This window comes from Thunnus maccoyii, chromosome 18 (assembly GCF_910596095.1).
Source record: "Thunnus maccoyii chromosome 18, fThuMac1.1, whole genome shotgun sequence".
In the NCBI taxonomy this organism is placed as follows: domain Eukaryota; kingdom Metazoa; phylum Chordata; class Actinopteri; order Scombriformes; family Scombridae; genus Thunnus; species Thunnus maccoyii.
In genome coordinates this window covers 2,647,513-2,670,080 of record NC_056550.1, presented here as the reverse complement: position 1 = coordinate 2,670,080, position 22,568 = coordinate 2,647,513, and the positions used below count along the sequence as shown (strand labels likewise).

The 22,568-nt window shown below is 40.2% G+C and overlaps 1 protein-coding gene across 2 annotated transcripts in view; it reads right to left on the bottom strand.

The window, feature by feature from the left end:
* Positions 1-8,273: 8,273 nt before the first annotated feature.
* LOC121883472 (potassium voltage-gated channel subfamily C member 1-like) overlaps positions 8,274-22,568 on the bottom strand; it is a 74,734-nt gene continuing 60,439 nt past the window's right edge. Inside the window, exons 6-7 of one of the 2 annotated variants that reach the window (XM_042391756.1) lie at positions 21,665-21,721; positions 8,274-9,332 (exon numbers count right to left, since the gene is read on the bottom strand). In XM_042391756.1, coding sequence (XP_042247690.1) covers positions 21,675-21,721 — 47 coding nt within the window. In that variant the 3' untranslated portion in view covers positions 8,274-9,332; positions 21,665-21,674. Of the gene's footprint in view, positions 9,333-12,272; positions 12,749-21,664; positions 21,722-22,568 lie in introns of those variants that run through there. The other variant, XM_042391755.1, reaches the window with a different exon arrangement.

Genomic DNA, 22,568 nt, shown 5'->3' with positions numbered 1-22,568 from the left:
CAAAATTGAGATAATCTTTTTTAAACATAATCCTACATTTTTTTAATCTGTTGCATATAACATGATTCTCGTTAAATTTTCACATTTAAATTCTCAATTTCTAGCCCTGTTATTCATGGGGGAGATCAGAATGGCTTGCAGAAGTCATGCAGAATATTCATGCTGGTAAACAGTGTCATAAAAATGCATTTCTAATTTGCAGTCGTTGCCATTTTTTCCCCTAGAATAGTTTCTCAAAGATGTTCTCCCACTCCTGCTGAATACCTGCTTTCTTTATAAAGCCTCTATTTTCTCACCCCACATCCCCAGAGGTATAGAGTGTATGGTCTGCAGAATCTCCTTCCCCCCTCCCTCTCTCCATCAGAGTGGAGGGAGAGCCTCCTCATCCATCATGCCTTCTGAGAGAGCAGTTTGCTGCAGGAGATGCTGTTTTGCACATATTAGCAGCCAGTTTGGGGGGATAAAAAGTAGCTCGGATGATGACGATGGCGGTGTGACTTTGCATTGACATTGCCGGGTGGAAAAAAAGAGATGGTCTCTCTCCCCCGTTCTCATGAACTCCTTCCCTTCTCTCTCCTCGCTTTTTTTTTATTTAATCCATCCATTGTGTCTTTGACTGTCTTTCTTCGGGTTTTAATTGGTTTCATTCATGCCATGCAGTTTTGCTAAAGAGGAGCAGCAGCGATGCTGAGATGCAGGGAAGGGCGGTCAGGATTCCGTAAAGACTCAAGAGGGAAAGAGAGAGCAAGAAAGAGAGAAAGAGGCTCAATCACACCTTCTTATTCAGTGACACCTCCTTTCCTTAGCAAATGACAAGGCCAGTTTCTTGTCTTTGAATATTTATGTTCCCCGCTGGCCTGAATCATAACCAAAATGGTCCGTCCATCCATGCGTCTGTCTTTGGGTTAATTCCATCACAAGGTGGATTAAAACTGACTCACTGACCTCTGCTGAAATGTCAAGTCTTTAAAATGATCAGTTGAACTTGAAGTCCCAAGATGTCAACTGTCTCCCAGAAGATTCTGATGATATCAAATAGACAGGATCATGTCAAATATACATGTGATATGGCTGATGTTTCTGATATGTATGAGGAGATTTCAGCCTGCTTTTAGAGGTCCTGTAGCTCAGCAGAGATTCGCAGGACAGCCTGGCCTGGGCAGCCCAGTGGCAACACTGGATCAGACTGTTAGACATCAACAACATAACAGGCTGTTAGACATCACGATGGGCCACCCCTCACCTTGCATAGTGCTTTGAATGCCAAAATTATAGAACATCTGCTGGAAATGAACAGTTCCGAATGCAGCTTCTTGAAATAAAAGTAAAGCAATGATAAAAACAAAATCACAAACTGTTGTGGAGATAGAGGGCATCCCTGTCACATGGTACCACATCCCAGTCTTTCCTAGCCCTCTGGCTGCTTCGCTGGGAGCATCCATGCTGTGGTTTGCTCTGAAAATGAGCTCAACACGACTGGTTATGTTTTTGCTCTTTCCCACGTTAAAATGGCTTACATAAAATAATAAGCATTTTCTTAACTGGGATTGTCAGCAAGGTTGCATATGAATGTGTCACATAGACAATGAAAATGTTCAGGTCAGGGTGTCAAATGTGACTGACGGCGATGATTTCTACCTCTCGTCTTCTTTTTTTCTCTTTCTCTCTATCTCCCTCCTGTTTTCTACAGTAAATCCTGCTGGGGGAGATGGAGGAGCAGCGTTTTAAAGTTTATTGGTTTCCTCTTCTTGTAGAGAAAGGGGGGGTCTAGAAACTCAGCACTGAAAGGGAAAAAGAAAAGAGAATTTAGTGAGGATTTGAGGTGATTAAGTAATGACTTGACCCTCAGACACCAGACCATGGCAAACAGTTTGATCATGCTTGGATTAAAAAAATTGAAGAATTTTTTGTGATAGGACAACCCATCAAAAATTTCATAATTTTATGGATAACACTATGTAATGGATGATAAAGATGCTTTAGATACTTCTACATCCTGGTCTGGTGCAGGTCAAGGTAAAAGCTTATTTCGCACACATGTAAGTCAGTGGAATCACGGTGGTGGGTAAAGTAATATTTTCTTTGATTTAAAAGAATGGCATCTGCTCAGATAAACAGTTCTGATTCATGGGTGCTGGCCAATGAGAAGGGTTTATCAGAGATTCACATTTTACAACAGGGTAGGCACCAATGTTACCAATTTGACCAAGAAAAACCACCTATCTTGTCAATATATTACAGGAAAAAAAATAGCAAAACTGATCATTATTTTACCCACCATCACAGCAAATGCAAATTTCAGTAATCCTCTGGTTGTTGAGTTCCATTTCCAATGTGGAACCACATCAGATATGGGTCTGTTTTCCAAAAGCATCCAGTCAGGGTAAGATCACTTTGTTTGTTGCTATACATCTTAAATTTCAGCCATTTATGCAATCAAAGGTTATTGATGAAGTAATATCTTTTTGTGTAGTTTAACAAAACAATCCCAACTCAATACCTACTTTCGACCTTTTTCTGGAGCTTTCAACTGAATTTCACAGTCTTCATGAGCAAGTGGAGTTGTCATGGAGTTGCAATTACAAGATCTAAATATTGAAAGTCCTTCACATATCAATTACTGAAAGTAACTGAGTACCTTTACACAAGTACTGTGCTTATGTACAACTTTGAGGTACTTGTACTTATTTAGATATTTCCATTACTTTAAACTTCTGATTCACTACATTTCAGTGGGAAATATTGTACTTGTACTCCAGTCCGTTTATTTGACAGTTTTACTTACTAGTTACTTTACAGATTAAACTTTTACTTTAAAACGCATGATAACCTTGCATTGTTGTGAACTGTTAAACATTAAACCAGTGGTGTGTAGCTGGGGCCCCAGGTTATGTTTCAGATGTCTATAAATTGTTAGCAAGAGAGACATTTCCCCTCTAAACTTCTCAGATGGTTTCATTTAAATAACTGTTTGAGAATGAAAGGTTAAAAGGTTGAAAGTCCATTATTTCAGTAGAGATCAGAGAAAAGCTATCTAAGAATAAATAAAGTAGCAATTTACTAACAGTAAAATGCTATGTTATTACTAATGCATCAAAGCATTAGTAATAACAATATATTCATGTAATACATAAAAATATATCAGTCAAAGGCCAATTTTCTGCAGTCCTGCAAATACTGCAAGTATTTTAATTTTTTTATACTTTAAGCACATTTTGCTGATGCAGGACTTTTTACTTGTAATATTGTATTTTCACATTGTTGTACTACTGCTTTTACTGATGTGATGATGACTGAGCCATCTCCATGATGAATGAACAAATCCCATCTGCTGATGAAGAACCTGATATGCAGTTAAAAGCTCAGAAAAAAGTTTGTAACTAAACTTGACACTGAGTTCAGATTGTTGTTGTCAAACTACTATTTCCATGGTGAAGAATGAACGTTTACTCTCAATCTTTTGTTTTCAACTGTATTATTTATTTCTATTCCTGCTAAGATGCTGTTGGTAAAGAGCCTGTGGGAGTTCATTTAATGTTATAAATGAGAAGTGGTAGCCATTGTAGAAACCGTTCTTTCTTTACTACTGCTGCACCACAACTTTCCAAACAGCTCCTTTCAGGGTGAAGCAAGAATGCAGAAATTGAAAGACTTCTACAATGGCAGACGGAGTGTTCCTAATCTAATCTGTAGTTTCCAGTGTCAATAAATATGAAATAGTTGTTTGTACTAATGGAAACTGCAGCAACATAATACTGTACACCAAGGCAAGGAAATGATTGGCCAAACACACCACTGAAGCAAAGAAAAGACACATCACTACAAAGCTCGCCCAGTTCAGCCAGCATGCAACAACACCAAGTATACACAGCTTGAACATGACACACACTAACGTTTGTCTCCGTCTCTGGAACACACACACAGATACAATCTGCAGAAGGTTTCAGTCCTCGGGGGCTGCTCAGTCCTCTGATATAATGAATCTTTGGATGCTAATTAAGAAGCTTGTGAGACTGAGAGAAGTCACAGGCTTAGTGTAATTGTATAATGTCAAAGGTCAAAGGTCAAAGCAGAGCTGAGGAGTCAGAGGACTGTAGCCAACCAGGACTGGGCTGAAAATCCAGACCAAGAGCTGAGAGTGAAACATCTCAGTTGGTGTGTCCTGCACATGTACAGACCAGACCTTGGCCAAATAACAACGATTTATAGCTCTTTGTTTCATCCCACTTCAACCATCAGACAGGTGTTTGCTGCATCAGGTCAGTTCATTTCAAATTAATTTCACTTTGGTGCAGTTTGTGTTTGCCCCAAATGACAAACTACCACTGCTACCGTGTGGGATAAAACAAGTTGTAGGTAGTGTTTCAAGTGAAGGCTGTTTGACCCAGGTGTGGTATACACAAAGGCTACGTGAAAAAAGAAAAAGGAATAAGGAGGAAGAGTGCGGAACACGACACGAAAACACACAGAACACAAAACAAAATGTCACACTAACACAGAACCACACAGGTGAGGAAACACAACACGAGAAGCAAACAGTGCACAGGAACAACAGTGAGGTACACATTCTTACATGGAGAAGCGATTTTGCTTCTTTCTTTTTTTCCTCCTCCTCATCACCACACTTTTCTGTCTTCCTCAAACTTTTCCTCCTCCATCTCCTCCCTCTGATGCTGCTCGGCTGACAATCCACTCAGAACACATCATTTCATAGCACATTCCTCCCCTCCTCCCCCCATCTACAATACATCACTCCAGTCTTTTGTTCATTCATTTAAATGTCCATTCTGTCTTCTTCCTCGGTGAAATCCATTGATTGGCCAATCTTTTTTTTTTTTTTTTCAATTTCAGGTATGAAGGTGCTCCAATTTCACTCAATTCCTTTTTGGTTTTTGCTGTGAGAGACTTCAGCATGGGGTGATGGTAGGTGTTGGGGGTACAAAGTCTCACAGAAAGAGGGATATAGTTATTGAGAAAGGGTGGGGAGACGAGGGGACGACATAAGAAGACAGGAAGCACAGTAGGACAAGGAAAGCAAAATGGCATTTTTCAAGGGAGCACATGGCATTCACAGGCACAGAAAAGAGAGGAAAGCTCATTTTTTTCCTCATCTCTCCATTTTTCACACATACAGTACATGTACATTTCTTTTAGGGAACATGGGTGAAGAGGAACAAAGGGGCACAGAAGGAGAGATTGAGAAAGAGATACCTGAGTTGTGAATGGATGGGAAAGATAGAGACAATGGCAACAAGGAGAAGAAGCTAAACAATATCAAGTGAGAACCAGTGGTGATTTGGATTTAAATATTATCTGACTTTTGAAGGAAGCCTCTGCAGTCTGATTTCACACTGGGAATTCAATGCAACTTCTTCAAAGTCCTTTTGGGGCTTAACTCATTTTGAACAAACAGGGCATGAGATCTGAGATTTCAAATCCGTTTGATACAATAATGACCAAGTCCAACTTAGTCTTACTGGTCTGTGGCTAATGCAAAAGGCTACAGATTTAACTGATTCTCCATGATTCAAAAAAAAATTAGTCATCATGGCCAAATTAGGGTAATAATGGTGTTCCTGTGGTCACCCCATACTTGGATTGTGAATAACCTCCATCCTGATCAAGGCTGGATTAACAACCAGACAAAGTGAGCAACTATCCTGGGGTGCAGACCCTCAGGAGCCCAAAAGGCCCCACCTTACCACTGTGTGGTAAGTTATCTAGGATAATTTGATTGACTGCAAATTTATTCAGTGACCACTGCACCACTGAAGCACAATCAACCCCATCGCCAGACACAGGTCCATGACAGGCCACAGACTGCAGTTTCCTGCATGAAATACAAATTTGCTACACGCCCATCCACAAACCACAACCTTTTACCTTGCTACATAAAGGGCACACTACTTGCTGCATTGGCACTGTACTTTGGACGTAAATCGTGAGATGCCAAATTGTCCAATTTGGATGTAATTCCCAGGGATACTGGCCTGAATACATGCTGAATATAAACGTGAAAGGTGAGCGCCTAAGCTCTCAACTTGGGAGTGTGCACATTGCCAGCAATTATTGCCATTGCGCTCTGACAGCGTAGACGGTACTGTGGACTAATCTACAACAAGCACATACAGGAGCAGGAGAAGAAGAAGGCCAGAAAAGCTACATGTGACACTTCTTATAGCCCATTTATTTACTATTAGTTTACTGACTTGTTTCAACAGGAATGACCATTTAGTGGAACCTGTAAGTTGGCTCTTGCATTGCTACCTATTCATGCAGCTCATATTATGTTTCCATGGTGAACAATCTTAAAAAAAATTGCATTTAGTCAAATTATAATCAAACTGACATGAAGAGCCTGGGTGGGGTTGGGGAGCTCAGTTAGCGGCAGGTTTATCCGTCCTGATCCTCATCCTTTTGTGGGATGTTGCATTCAATTGTTGCATTCTCACATTGCAGAGGTCTCCTTCCTTTGAACTCACTGTAAAGGTTTAAAGGCGTAATGGTAGAAGTGTAGAGAACAGGACAGGAGGAAATGAACCATGACATGGACAGATAATGAAGAAGCAGACAAATGAAAATAATGGACAGGGAAACTTTGGTGAGGAGGTATCTTGGGAGGAGTAGGGTCTCTCCTCTCTCTTGCAGAAGAGGAGTTGAGACATTGATGGAAGAAGCTGGATTTGTTTTGTTTTTTTTTTCATTTCTTAGCGTTAGTTCACAGTTACTGCTTCTTTTTGCATATATCTGATAAGCGCAGGGCTTTCAGAACAGTTCTCTGTGAAAAGAAAAGCAAAAAAAGAAGAAACAAAAAAATCATAAGCTACGATTGTTAATATGTTTCTCTTATCATAAGTCTCTCAAGATCGATAAGAAAGCCGCTATACAAGACCTACTAGAAATGTAACCCCTCCCCATCCTGCAAAAATAAACTTTCCCGCCCCCGCCCCACCCAATTACAGTACCTAACTTGGTCTGTTCTGACCAATAGCATCATAGCATTTTGGCATGCATAATGTCAGCCTGTCCCACCTCTTCTTGCATTCAAAGAGGTGAAGATTTTTTGTCCTGCATGCTTTGTTGGTGCATATGGATGCATCTAAACACACACATCCATACACACTCTTAGTAATCTAAATGTTATATACACATTCATTAAGCTTGAGACTAAAATCTTATCAAACCTCCTCACATTATTAGTCATATCAATATCCTTATTGCTTGCTATGGAAACCCATGCAGATTCATCTACAACGCAAACTTTACATTTGTACATCATCATGACAAAAGCAACCAATCAGCAGTGGCCTTAGAGAAAATGACAGACACACATTTAAAACAAGTAGACACTGGGAGGGGAGAGGAGGATAAGGAGAGGATGAAATGATGAGAAATGGTTCAGCAGAGAAACTAGAGTGTGTGTTTACATCTATGTGTGTGTGTGTGTGTGTGTGTGCCTTGTGTGCATGTCTAATAGGATTTAATAGGTTGAAATGATATTCCAACTGGGAATCTATCACTGAACTTCCAGTAGATTAAAACCTCAAAATCAATCATTGGTACATGAGTCAGGATTCAGTTGGACTCCTGAGGCAAACTGGAAACTGATGTCCAGGTTGGGCATGAGGCTGAACAGGAAACAAAGACCCTGGTGACCCAAAATTTCAGTCAGTCCATTATACAACTGCTCAGAAGAAAGGAAACCAGGGTCACTAATACCCCATTCAGACTGACACGGTGACAGGGGTCAAACCCATGATAGGGGTGTATCTGTATGACCCTTCATGTGCCCTCCCCTCATGACAAGTTGGGCGCAGGTCAGAGGTTGCCTATCTTTGGTGAGCGGGCTTTAAATAGACATTTAAATGTGATTTAAGCAACTTACTGAAAAGAACGGGTGTTAAGGAGACCTGCATCATACCCGCCTCTGCTGTCTGAAAGGGGTACCAGGGTTAAAGGAATAGCTTGACACTTTAGGGAATTTGTTTTCTTGCCACGATTGAGATGAGAAATTGATATAAAAATCAGACCCGAGCAGTACAGAGCTACAGTCAAGGGACAATCACGTTAGCTTAGCATAGAGACTGGAAGCAGGGGGACACATGTGGCCTGACTCCAAGAAGTCCAAAACTTTGCCTACCATCACCTCTAAAGCTTACTTATTAACACAAATATGTAGAAACATAAAGGCAACTTTGGACAGAGCCAGGCTAGCTGTTTCCCCCTACTGCCAGTCTTTATGCTAAGCCAGGCTAATTGCCTTCTGGCTCCAGCTCCATACTTAGCGCACAGACATGATATAGACTTGATATCAATCTTCTCATTACTCTCACTCTCGGCAAGAATGCGAATAAGTATTTCCCAAAATGTCAAACTAATCCTTTGAAAGTACAACAGTCTGTTTCTCAGCCAGGCATTCTCCCTGTTTGGTACCCTCACCTCCGAGCACTCCCAGCTTGAACATAAAAAAGTAACAGGATGGAGAGCACAGAGAAGTCAAGTTTTTCCAAGTCCCATTTTTATGCTAGATCATGCTTGGTAAACACTTCTAAGTGGATCTTGTCCAAAGGATATTCTTGAAAACAGAGTCCTTGTTTAGTCAGCGGTAAATGATTGTTTTTCTCTTTTGGGAGTCAAATCAAAGGGGTGATTTCCTGCCAGCTGAAAGCTCTCTGTTACTTTTCTGGTGAGAGAGAAGGAAGGTGAGAGTGAGAATTGAGGACAAGGGATTCAGACAGATATGAAACCAAACCAACAGACACACAACTACTGCCTACAGCAATGAATAAGACTGATGTTCTGAAATGAAATACATTTCATATATCTGAAAAACCCAGTTTAAAACAGAAAGGAAACCATATTTATATTTAGGGGGACAAAAAAACTTGAAATAAGATTAATAAATACAAAAATACACAAGTCACTGACAGAAAGATGACATCATCATCTGATCACACAGATTGCTAATAATACACATCAAAACAAAACTGAACTAAATATTTCTTCCTTTCTTTCTTGCAGTAGCAAAAACAATGGAAAAAGTTGACATTTGTGCATCTTAGTACAGAGGTAGATGCAGGTCTGGGCACACACACACACATGCACACACACATCCACGTGCACACATGTCACGTGTGCCGTAGATACAACATATCTGAACAGAAACACATAGATCCAACCACCGCTGTCATTTATCTACATTGCATATTTCTATGTTTGTATGCTGTCTCTGTAGTCATGTTCTCGCTCTTCTTCCCATGTGGCATGTTGCTTTTGTCCTCCGCTCTTCTACCACGGGCTGTCACTCCAGTAGCCGTTTACGGTGCCTCCTACTGAACGGCCGTAGCCGAAACAAGGAAGAGATGGACGGACAGAGGAGGAGGAGGGGGGGCAGGGGGAGGTTGGGGGTTCAGAAGGGTCAAAAACAGGGAAAGAAAGAGAAGCCAAAAAGGGAGAAAACTAAAAATATTGCCACTGGCTGCTGAATCACACTGGAGTCAGTGCAAAGTAGTAACGCTGTTGGCAGCGGCGGTGGAGGTGGTGGTGGTAGTGGTGATGATGGTGAGGTGAACTCAGACCTGAGGAAAGCCACGCTTCTCACACAGGGGCTGAGCTGCAGTGTTCGAACATGACTGCAATTTTCCATTTTCCAAGCCAATTCCCCTGCCACCTTCAAGAAATAGTTAAGCTGGAGTTAGGACATGGTTAGCCTAGCTTAGCATAAAGACTGGAAAGTCCGAAGTTCAAAAATACATCTCTAAAGCTCACTAATTGACATGTCATTGTCTCATCTGTTTAATCTGCACACAAACAGAAAAAAAAAAAAAAACAGACAATAGTGGTTTTAGGGTGAGCGACAGTATGTACTGTAACTACCGGTACGTTTTGATGGTGTATCTATCCACCTGGTGCCTCTGTGCAGCATCTCCAGGTATAGCTCAGGTTGTCAGATGTGGTTGCGGAGCATGAGCATTTTAGTTTTGGTCTCTGTACAGCCACAATGGCACCAAACCAGGCAAACCCAATGTGACGACAAGACTCCAGAAAGCTGTCCAGACTCACCATACCCAGCTGTCGCCTAGAAATATTTGTGTAATTACTCCCCCTAAAACCACAAATTTTTATTTTTACATTTCTGTTTATGTACAAGTTAAACAAACAATATGCAACGTGTTAATTAGTGATTTTTTCTATTAATTTCTGAACTTTGGACAGAGCCAGGCTAGCTAACAGTCTTTATGCTAAGCTAGGTTAACTTCTTGACTCCTAGTGTGCGCTTGACACACTTACATGAGACTGATCTTCGCATGTCACTCTCATGAAGAAAGCAAACAGGCTTTCCTGAATTGTTCCTTTTAAGCTTAGCCGATGACTAAAATAAGACACAACTCAGAAATGAGAGGTGATTGCCCCTTTCTTGAAAAGGAAGCTATTCTTCGGACTTTGCAGTTCAGCCTATTGATGAGAGCCCAGGTGAGAGCGCATGGAGACCAGGTGAGAAGTGGTGTAGTAAAGATCAAACCCTACTGCTCCAGTTTCCATGACGATATCTACACTGGAGGCCTGGGTGAGGCCGAAGGTCAAGGGTCATTATATGTGTTCACCTACTTTTTTCCCAAAGTCATTAAAGTGGGATTTTCCCATAGCTGCTATTGTCTATTTATTGTTAGTCGAATGACAGACAACTCAGCCGATGGATGACTGGATGACTCTGCCTTTTATTCCCACCCTGATAGCCTGCATCTTCAGTGACAGTGATTCCCAAACCTCTCTGTTTATGACCCCTTAAAACGAGGCTACCATGAATTCTAAAATCAGCGCTATAGCTACCATAAGGACACTGAGGTCATGTCTTCTGTATTTATCCTCAGAATTAGGGATTTTTTGCAAATTGGGGAACATTTACATTCAACAAATAAACACATTTTCTTCACATACATGTGGCCAGCACAAAAAAAATAAAGTCCTGCCCCTAATTAAGGCTGGGTAAAAGTAATTTAGTGGTGGTGGAAATACTATTATGGCTCTCAATTCACAATTCCACCATACAAATGCACATCAAATGTAGGCTACTGCATTTATAGAAGTAACATGGAGGAAGCTTAGAGTTTGTATTCTCAGTAAATGAAAATGGGAGCAGATGAGAAAACAGGAAAGAATCTTACTAAAATGTGATCAGATATACCTGTGAAAAACAGGGGGAATTAGAACTGAGGGGCTGTGTCTAATATGAGCATGGCTATTATTTGAGAATTTACAGTGTGTCTTCCATATGCGTTTGGTGGCCAGTTAAAAGAGTGATATTTACTTCTGAGATGGTTTTCTTTGAATATTTTTAGGGACCAGTAATTCACAAGCAAAAGCAAACATTAGAAAATACATTTTTATGTTACAGAAATACATTTTTTCTACTTTCTCATCCTATTAATCACCTTGAGCTCCCCAAGGTTGGGAACCACTGCCCTGTGACCTGCATCCCACCCTGACAGAGACATCCATGCTTCTTAACACCTGTTTCCCTGCTGTCCACTGTATTCCAAAAAAAAAAAAAAAAAATCATTTAGTCCTCCTGCAGCACACTCTGCAAGTATTGGTGGAGCGTTTAGGGTCTGAGCAGAGTGTGAAGCCTGAAGCAGGAGAAAGAGGAGGAGGGAACGCTGCTGCCTTTATAAGCTCTTTATGGAGGTGATACAGAATCTAATGCAACTCCCTCTCTCCTCTCTCCCTGTACTAAAGGGATACACTGAGAACAAATGTGTCTGTGTGTGTTGATGTTTGTGCAAGTGTGCACATGTGTGTAACAGCTTGTGTTTCATTTCATTTAACACAAATAACTGAACATCTCTAGCCTACATGTTTTTTTTTTTTTCAAAGGTGCAGAGGTGCTACAGTTTCCTTCTCAGAGATATGCTTTTGACTTAAAATGTACAAAAATGTCTTTGTTTTTTCAATCTACTTGTAGGTACACTGTATGTTCTTATTTTGGAGTCTCATGAATAAAAACATGCATGCTGCAGTTTGAGTAATATGTTAGTGTCTATGTGTGTGTGTGAGTGTGTGCATTCTGAGGCTTAATATCAGAAAAGTCTCATATTCATAGCTACTCTTATTATCAGTCTTAAAGCATTGAAGTGCAAGTGCAGTCGAGATACAGGCAAGAAGTAGCACAGGGAAAGCTGGAGGTAAACTAACTCAGCTATTATATCAATCTAAACTAACCTAACCTAGACTCTATCCCTGTTAGTAAGGCAGGTGTGTTAGTGTGTGTCTGTGTATTTTAAAATACATTTGCTAAAGCGTCTATCTCAGCTTATTCAGTAAGGTTTAGCTACTCTGTGGTTTTAAAATAGGACCCTCTAGTGCTTATAGAGCCAGAGGAATTCTAATTCATTGCTGTTTTTATCAAGAAGGAAACAAGTATGTAATGGAGCTTAATGAAGGAACATAATGGGATGAATCAAATCCATGAGACAATCCCTCTATGTTGATGCTTGTGTTTCTTTCTCATGTTCCCCACAAAAACAAAAACAAAAACAAAAAAGATATTATATTGTTGCTGTTGTTGTTGACATTTTGTTGTTTCCCTGTTGGCTATGCTACAAGATTGAGGGGATGGGGGAGTGGCATCGCCTTAGGCCAGGTGGCTCGAAGGGCTCGAAGGTGGAGTTGGTGATGGGGGTGAGGCGCAGCGGGGCGCCCGTCATCCCGGAGATGTTATTGAGGCTGCGTGACTTCTCATAACCCGTGGCTACATGAAGATGACAAACACAGGTCAAAGGGCAAAGGTTAGGGCGGGGTGATGAAGGGGAATTCCAGTGAGCATTAAAGGTTTCATGATATGGTAATGTATGTGTGTTATGGGATGGAGATGCAAATTTTCATGACAGAAAATAAGGTTGTTATATTAATTTATGTTATGACAGCATTGCACATCAGAAATACCAAATATAAACAATTTGTTACAGTTACAAGCATTTGTAAATGAAACAAAGTTGAAAAAAAGAAAAAGAAATAATTAAAAACAAAACCAGCCCAAACCAAGAAAATATTTTTAGACCAAAGGAGGAAGTTGGAAAAAGACAGACAGACAGACAGACAGACAGACAGATGGATAGAGGGACAAACAGATGGACAGACAGACAGACAGGACAAAACAGGAATATGGGTTACGAAACTCAGCTATCAGTTGCCACAATATCCCTTAGACACCTAGAGGTGGCGCTCTGCAGCACCAACATGAACTGTGTAGGGAAGGGAAGATGCACTAGTCCAGTGGACGCACACAAAAAACTTTTTAGTGTGTGTGTGTAGATTTTTGTACTTTGTCTGCATCCACTGGACTACCTGTTCTGGGATTCCCAAAAGCACATCAGTGTTAGTACACTTTGTTCAAGAACAAGAAACACAGCCAGACTCTGTGGTTTAATGATTTTTGGGAAACTCAGAGCAACTCAGGTGGGTAAATCATCTGGAGCTGAGCACACAGTCAGGGTTAGAAATAGGCTACACACATTCATCCATGTTAACACTCCAGTCTTAAAAAAACCTAATCTCATTTGAGGCCATTTTGATCTCAGAGTCCAGGTGTTTTAGCCAGTCTATCAGTAGGAACAGAAGGCTGCTCTTAACAGGGAGACAGTCAGATAGACAGAAGGACAGACAGACAGACTGACTGAAGACAAAACTCTCTCCAAGGTCAGGGTCGAGTATGTGTTTCACTATATTTAGGGGGTAAAATGTATTAAGAGTCTACAGCCATGCTAGCAGCTCTACCATGCTAACATTGTGAAAACGTTTACCATTTTTGTTTTCTGTGTTAGCATGCTACCATTTGCTAATTAGGACAAAACACAAAGTATATCATTAGTTTTTTAGAATTTTACTAGCCATAAACCAAAGTAAAAAATTTTGACCTGGTGACTAGATGAAAAGTTAAGGGATTGACCAAGTGATTACAATTCATCCTAAAGAGAACATTTAAAAATATGTCAAATTTAATGGCGATCCATCTAATAAGCTAGTTGTGGAGAAATTTCACAAATGCTAGAGTGGTGCTGGAAGAGAAGTCAGGGATCACCAAAGTCAAAAGGATACATCGTGTGGACAGCATGGATGTCTTAACCTAAATACACGTCAATCCAGCAAATATATTTGTTGGGATATTTCAGTCTGGACCTCACATGAGTAGACTGACTGGCCGATTTTACCATGCTTTGAGCCATGCCAGTAGCATACCTAAATATTGAGAATCAACAATCAATCATCTCCTCTCTGCTTGACTCAGAAAGTTTGCTCTTTTGCTCTCTTCCCTCATCCATCCATAATAACACAACTGTAGCATCTTGTTCAGGTTCACGCAAAATATGAACACCATTTCCACCTGAAATGTGATCTGCATCTGGATATGTATTCTGGATTATGACATCTGATCATGGACCTTTGCATTTACACCTGGCATTAATAAGAATTGTCTTAATTCTTGATTCTGCGACATGCAAGGTGAGGGACCTGCGTTACAGAGACAGCTAGAGATATCTGTAGGCTACTTTTTTTTTTAGCTCTGCTAACTAAGCTAACATATACTGTAAGAAGGTACTCAGAGTCAGTGGAGAAGCTTGCAGTACCAGCTCACCCTGTCGCAGTACCTCAAGGGGCCTCTCCTTTACAGAGGAGAGCTTTTTGACAACTGATTATTTTACGAATGTGGCCAGACTGTACAGATTGCATTTACACATTTTTGTTTCCCAGCATTTGACTGGGAAACTAATAACTGCTTAAAACTACAATTTGAGAGTAGAGTAGAGTAGGTTCTGAGGAACTGAGACCCTACCCGGGACCCAAGTTGCACCAGGTCCAAATTCTACACAGTCTAATCGGGTCGGGTCTCCTTTTACTGCCATGGATCTTGGGTCTGTATGTCAACATGTCCAATACCCAAGTGGATCCAAACATGCATGTTGGGTTTAGGGAGGTTTTCCACAGGTCCGTTTTGGGTCAGATCCAACATTATGGACCCATGAAGACCTCTTATTGAGAGTTTAAAAAAAATCCAATTATGTTGTATCAACCCATATTATCTTTTACATAGACACATAAAATTTTTGATAAGGATAAATTATTAAATTATTTTTTAAGCAATTGTGAACAAGATATATACTGAGCAGAACATTTTACAATTGAAAATTAAACTTGTTGTAGTTCTCTGGTGGATACTGGCTGATATTCACATTTATATCATATATCTGAAAAAAGCCACCATCAACAAAGAAAGCCCTCTGGGTGATTAATTGGTCCAGCTCTATTTTTTTTTATATACAATACACGATGCAGTTCTATACAGCTACATTTTATTTATTTGAAAATGAATTACTTGCTTCTGGAGTAGTGAGATTAATTAAATTAGTGACAATTTATACAGTATGTTTTACAGATTTTCTTTGATTTACCACAAAACTTTTTTGAACTTTCCTGTTCCTAAAAAGAAAACTGGCAGGCTGAGAAATCATATTGTAAAATCAGATTGTAGGGGCTTTCACAGGGGGCACTGCAGTGTGATGGGCTCAGAGAGTGAAGAAGCAAGGTGATTTATTTTGAAGAACCTGTTCTGACACTAAAAAGTTTAAAATTTCAATATAGAGATCAGTCAGAGAATATAGAACAATAGTCTCTGCAACTTTAAAGTATTAAAAACCCAAAATTTACACAGACTTTCTGAGAACTCAACTATCTCACATGCCACTCTGGGCTGCATTAAAAAAAACCATCTCACTGAAATAATTTATATTTATATAAACTATATAGTCAACGGGAGTATGGGAGCATCTTGTAGTTATTATATTTTCTCATAAGTTTGACTTTCAAATCTCTGCCTCTTATTTTAAGGAAAATGATCTTATCATTGGGATTGTTCAGGAACACCAGCACAAACATGAACATTTTAAATGAGCCCAAAGTTGAGGTTGTTTTCTTATAATTATAAAGATGCTAGGTCATTATTAGAAAAAGCCACCAATGAATTTATTTTATCGTATTTGTCTGAATGTAGAACACTATTCTGACAAGAGAAGGAGGCCGAGGTTGAATAAAATCACAAAGCAAGCTGACATGAAATGAGAGTGCTATTTTAAAAGCTGGGATTCTCTCTAATGTGCTGAAGGTCATGTTAGGTCAGGGTTTAAGGTCACTTCATTCGGTATGTAAACTGGAATAATTGCCTTCTATTCCCCCACCTGCCTTTGAGTTTACTGCCACAGACTTTATTACTGCCAGGGACATGAACTGTCATAAGTGAATGTAACTTGGAGTGAATGACGCTGGGAAGTCAGTCAGGCAGTCAAGAAGGAGTCAGGGCTGGATTTCCTTTAACAATTTCAGTATTGAGATATTTTTGCTTTCCTGACTGATTTACAATACAGTTAATATGGAAAATAAAATCAACCATGGTGAGTTTTATGCTACCGAATAACTGTGCTTTTTAATTTCAATGTTCTAAAGTGCTTCAAGGAAACCCGACCCAACACACACAATGGAGTCAACTAATAGGTGTCTTAAAACTAGGAATACCAATAAAGAGACCTGATGTGATTATATTAATTGGGGAGATGAACTAATCTGCAGTCCTACTTTGAGGCAGTCATTAAACACTAAGAGGAGAGGCAACACTGTCAAAGGGTGGGTCAGTCTCAACATACATCACACAAAAATCAGCAAAATCACATACTGCAAAGGGACAAACTAGCACTGCATGAAAAAAACGGTTTCTCATTCATTTCAGTGAGACCACTGCTTTGCCACAGCAGGGGTGCCGACACAAATAAGGTTCTGACAACAACACACATTCGGTAAAAAGAGTTTAATCTGGCTCAACTTTTGCTGCAGTGCAAGGTGAGGTCATCCGGCAACACACTGCTCTGGCCAGTCAAATACTCGCCAGTGCACATTACTGATAGATCTTATAATGGGAAAGGGGTGACTGTACTTTTTATCTCACGATTAAATGACTGTCGCTGTGATAACTTGCCAGGAATGTAAAATAGGGCTGTCACGTTTTCAAAAAATCTAGTTTGAATGAATGAGAACTAACTAATTTGTGCAAATCACTTCAGCTGTAGCCCTCATTGCCTCATGCTAAACCATGTTGGCTGTAGCCTAGGTGGTGCCCTTGGCAAGATCTGAAAATACAGCAGTATATTAGCAGTACTTTCAGATCTAGAATATAATACTGAACTTAAATATGAATTTGAATTGTACATCTCAAATAATGTTGAATTTACATTTTAGGAGAGACTGAAACTCCTGTTAGTGTGCTCAAGTTATTTTCCTAATTACTGTTGACTATATATTTACTTCTTGAATTACTTGATTTAAAAGGCTGCATTAAGTACACAATAATGCCTCTTGTGTAAATACTATGACAAAAGAAAACCGGGCCATTAACTGAGAACTCCCTGTAATAAACCAGCTGACACCAAAAAAGATCTCACTGTATGAAATGTGAATCTGTATGGAGAAGTTCATACTAAAGCACAGAAGGTAAAGTACTGTTGTGTCGGAAGAATTAAATGATTAATGTGATGTCCTCAGGGGGCGTATACAGCGGAGCCCTGAGTGCAGCGCACTCTCATGGGGACTGAGAGTGAGTGCAATTCCGAAGTAAGTTTTAAAAACACACATTAACATGACTGAAGTGTCTCACACAGAGGCTCCAACACTGACAGGAGCACCAACCCTCACCAACCAGCCTGTATGGCGGCTAGCAACCAGTTAGCATGGCTAGCATTGTTAGCATAGCCGTGCCATGCTGTGTGTAGCCCATAAACTGTATAAAAATAATGTGTAGCCGCAATGTTTCTGGTTTAACAGCACCGTGCTGGGCAGGTGACAGGTGTGTTTATGATGTTTGTGTGCTCTAAAAGACTTGACTGCACGGCTACAAAGTCACACAGCTGTGGAAAGTATTGTTCTTGCAACTGCATTTATACCCTTTTTTTTTTGACTCAAACGTTTGTGATGTGCTACGTCAGTACACTTGAACAACAAATATTACTGGGACCACTACAGAAAATTGCCAATTAACATTTCCTATCCAGGAATTCTCATTACAGTACCACTGACTATCCCTGTAGCATACTGGTCAAAACTTTGCACATTGACCATACACGGCCCAGCCATATACTAGGTTTTGACCTAGTCTTGTGTTTTTAAAGCTGTGTTATTTTCAGTCTGAACACCCAGCAAAGCTTAAGTTATTGGATACATTTCCCAGAGTACCTTTCAATGACCTTCAGTGTATGTGCATGAGCATGTATGTTGAGCTGAAAGAGCAACAACTATAGTTACAATGTTAAAGCAGAGTTCAAATAAAGAAATAAACAAATGTCAGCATGCTTTGATTGCATGTAAAAACTTTTGTTGTCTTTGGACAAGTATCAGGAACAGCTGACAGAAAAGTACTAAAGGACATCTTTACCTTGCACCCTCATCACAATGGCTACAACAATAAACAATGACAAATCAATAACTACATAACCAAGCAACACATGATACGCCAGAGTTTTTCATTACACATCAACACGTATCAGGAAGGACTTGCCCTTGTGAGGTTAGTCTGGGATCAGTTTCGACTCTGCAAAAACTAAAGTTGGACGTTGCATAAAGAAGAAGTGAAGCACTGATCTGAGACCAGCATGCAAGGGCAAACTCAGAATAGTATTTTGTTAAATTCCCTGCAGAGAGAGCTGTTGCCTTTTTCCTGGCTTTCTGTAACGGGATTGGTTGAGGGATTGGGAATGGTTATCTTCCAACATTTGACATCTCCACTTAGATTTCTATTATTGATCTATTATTGATTAAGTATCAATTCTCACCCCCTGTGGGACTGAAAGATGGCAGGAAGAAGGTGTCAGTTCAAAGAAAACATCAGCTGTAGTCAGCTTGTATTTATGTCAGTTACAATAGATTCTAATTGTGACAAAGACACCATTTTATCCAGATAAGGAAAAACATATGAATGCAGGTCTAAGTGCACACTAGGACACACTGTAATGGCAAAATTTTTACAGTAAGCTACAGCATTTTCAGATGGATTATAAGTGGTGTCATTTGTGTCCACAATGTCCCCGTGAATGTAGCAGATCATTTTGACAGTAAGCACCAGCCAGTCTACTGGCACAGTGTTCAACCTTATTCTCAGTCTACACTATAGTAGTCTGGTAGTATACTATAGTGGTGCTTAGCTGAATTGGCCAATGAGAATCTCTCTGTGAGATACTGCTTAAACCTCAGGAGGCATTCTGGGTACTGGATACCACAGTGACAGATCTGGGTCACCATGTTCTGAGGACCTGGCTATTAAATGCACTGTATGTGTGTGTGCGTATGTAGCACAAGTGGGTTAAAATGCATGAATATCTAAGTCTTTGAGATTAAGCCTCTTAAAGGACCAGTGTGTAGGATTTAGTGGCATCTAGGGGTGAGGTTGCAGATTGCAACCAACTGAATACCTCCCCCCTGACTCCCACACCACCTCCCCTTCCAAGCTTGTAAGAGAACATACGGTAGCCATGAAACTCATGAAAAACATGAAAGGCCCTCTCTGGATCCAGTGTTTGGTTTGTCTGTTCTGGGCTGCTACTGGGCGCCTAACATGGCGTCGCAACATGGCGACGTCCGTGGAAGACGACCCACTCCCTATGTAGATATAAAGGGCTCATTCTAAGGTAACAAAAACACAACGATTCTTATTTTCATGGGATTATACACTAATGTAAACATATTTGTGAATATTATATTCCATTTCTGCCAAGTCCGTTCCACTAGATGCCACTAAATTCTACACACTGCACCTTTAAATCTGAGAACAGCAAATACTGAAATTGGTTGTGTCTCATTTTTTCAAATGACTGTGTGCACTGTGTGGACTTCAGTCAACAGTGTATGCATTTGCATGTGTTGTGATACTACAATTGCATTCTCAAATGACCAATATCTATGTGTGTACATTACAGCTTCACATATGCTCTGTCTGTGTGTGTGTGTGTGTGTGTGTGTGTGTGTGTGTGTGTGTGTGTGTGTGTGTGTGTTTGTGCATGTTTACTGTGTAGCAGCACACATTCTCCTCTGTTTAAATAGCTGTGTTTGCAACGTCAAATCCTGTAACCACAGAAATAAATCAGTAGCACTGCGGCTCTTAGCTGATTGGGACACACATACACACACACACCCAAGTACACACTCACACAGAGCAGTGGCTACGTAAGGCTGATTGGGATCAATAACCCACAGTATCTAACATACAGCAGCAATTTATAGTGACCTGTAATCCCTGATCAAGACTGCGATCATCAGAGGACTTTTGATTCTCATTCTGAGCACAGATCTGCTTCACCAACATTAACAAAGACAAAACACATTTTTGATCAGGGCTTACATGTCTTGATGCTCTAAAGATTCAAATGCAGCCACCACTGCTAGTGCAGCTGGCATTGTATACACAGTCTAGCTGAAAGGTGCTTTGCATCCATAATGAGTGACACTCAGCAGTTTTCTCTCCGCAGCAGATGCAGCATCAGGCTTCAGCATCAGGCATCAGCATCAGGCTTCAGCTTCTGCTTGGTGTGAAGCTTGTATCTTGTACTATCCTGCTGCCTCAATAAATAAAATGTTGACTGAATGGCTTTAATTATTAACTGTGTAGGACAGTAACACATTACTGAGAACTGTTACAGTAATGTGACTTACTTTTTCTGTGACAAGTAGTGTCAGGCATGAGAATTTAAAATTTTATTGTAGTTACCAATCCCAGTTATGGACTGATGTGTTAGACAGCGCTCTCCACCACCATCATCAAAACACCAATTGAGGGAATATCTTTTTGAAGAATGGTGTTCATCCCCCCAGAAGAGACTTATAGAATCAATGCCAAGGCTGAGGAACACCATTCTTCAAAAAGATATTCCCTCATTTGGTGTTTTGATGATGGTGGTGGAGAGCGCTGTCTAACACGTCAGTCATCCTGGAAGAGACCACTCATCTGTATATGCATTGCAGTATGATACTTCTACAAAAATGATATTTTCATTGAGTTTAGGTATATTTAGGACTGCAAGGCTGAGATATCATGACTTTTAGAGCTCTAATATGGGTCAAACTCCAAAAATGCTAGATCCTACAATTCCCATAATGCAAACTGATAGCATCTTTTACTAGAACCTTTGTGCCTTGTTAATGCCCATATCATTCAAACTTCACACCCCCAGTCTGTAACACAGGCTGTCTTTAAACCCAACATTGTACAACTGTATTCACAGGTTGAGTAGCACCATCCTTCATGTGTAAAATAAAGACCTTGTAGTCTTGATGGGTCAAATAAAATAAAAGTAAATAAAATACTGAAGGTAATGGGAAAAGACAAAAGGTGGGAGGTAATATACCTTAAATTTATACTGTTAAAAAAGTCTGATCAATCTATAATCACACTTAGCTAAGGATAGCTCACAAGTTCACAAGCCTATAGCTATTAAGCTCAAACAATTTCTGGCCCCAGAACGTCTGCCTTAAGCACATGTTTCATTCTTTCATTTCTGATTGATTCTCTTGAAAGCCAGAGCAAGAAGCTAGCTGCATATCTGTTAGCGGTGCAGTGATGGTGACTTGTTGTACATACCTCCACTCAGTCAGACTTTAGAAACACAACGCAGGGGGAGAGACTGAGGAGGATAGCCTGAGGATGGGATGGATACACATACACTGTTAGAATGGGATGAGGAAACATGAGGGAGGGGGGAGAGAAAAGGGAGAGGAGAGAGGAACGAGGGATGATGGGAAAAGGAGGAAGGGGGAGTAGATGAGGGAGAAGCACAGGGGAGAGCAGATGAGATGGAATGTGCTAATTGTGTGTTCACACCACAAGTGACTTGTGAAACTATTATTACTACTACTACGTCTCTGTGTTAACCTTGCACTGTACAACAAGGAGGATGAGCCTTGGTCAAACTTACAATGAACAAACTACTTGACGAGCGCTAATGAAACAATATAATACATAAAAACAAAACTAGCACCATTCATATGTTGAGGTGAAACTATGTACTCACTGGATTACATTTGTCTTACATTCCATCTCTGCCCAGACTGCTCATGGACCTCAATACCACTGTCTCCTTTATATTTGCATCCAAAATTAGACATCTATTGTGATACTGAACTTTGAAGACCTTTAATTTGTTAAAGGATCAGACTAGGGTTTTTCCTATATTTTTTATTGCCAACAAATCCCATTAAAAACACCAAATCCAACAATGCGATGTGTTGTTTCTCAAGACTGTCTGACTTCCCTACCTTGTCTGTGGCTCTCAGCCACAAGCTCACTGGTTCTTACTGAAGACATAAATGTTTAAAAACTGATTGTAAATTTATAGTTATAGTTTTAGTGTCTTTCAGCTCACTGTTTCGGTTTTCCAGCCCATAAACTCAACTCTCATCAACCTGGTTTCCAGCAGCAGCAGGCAGCTGTTCAGTGAAAAAGCTATGTACACTACCGACTCTGTACCAAAAAGTAGACAGACAAA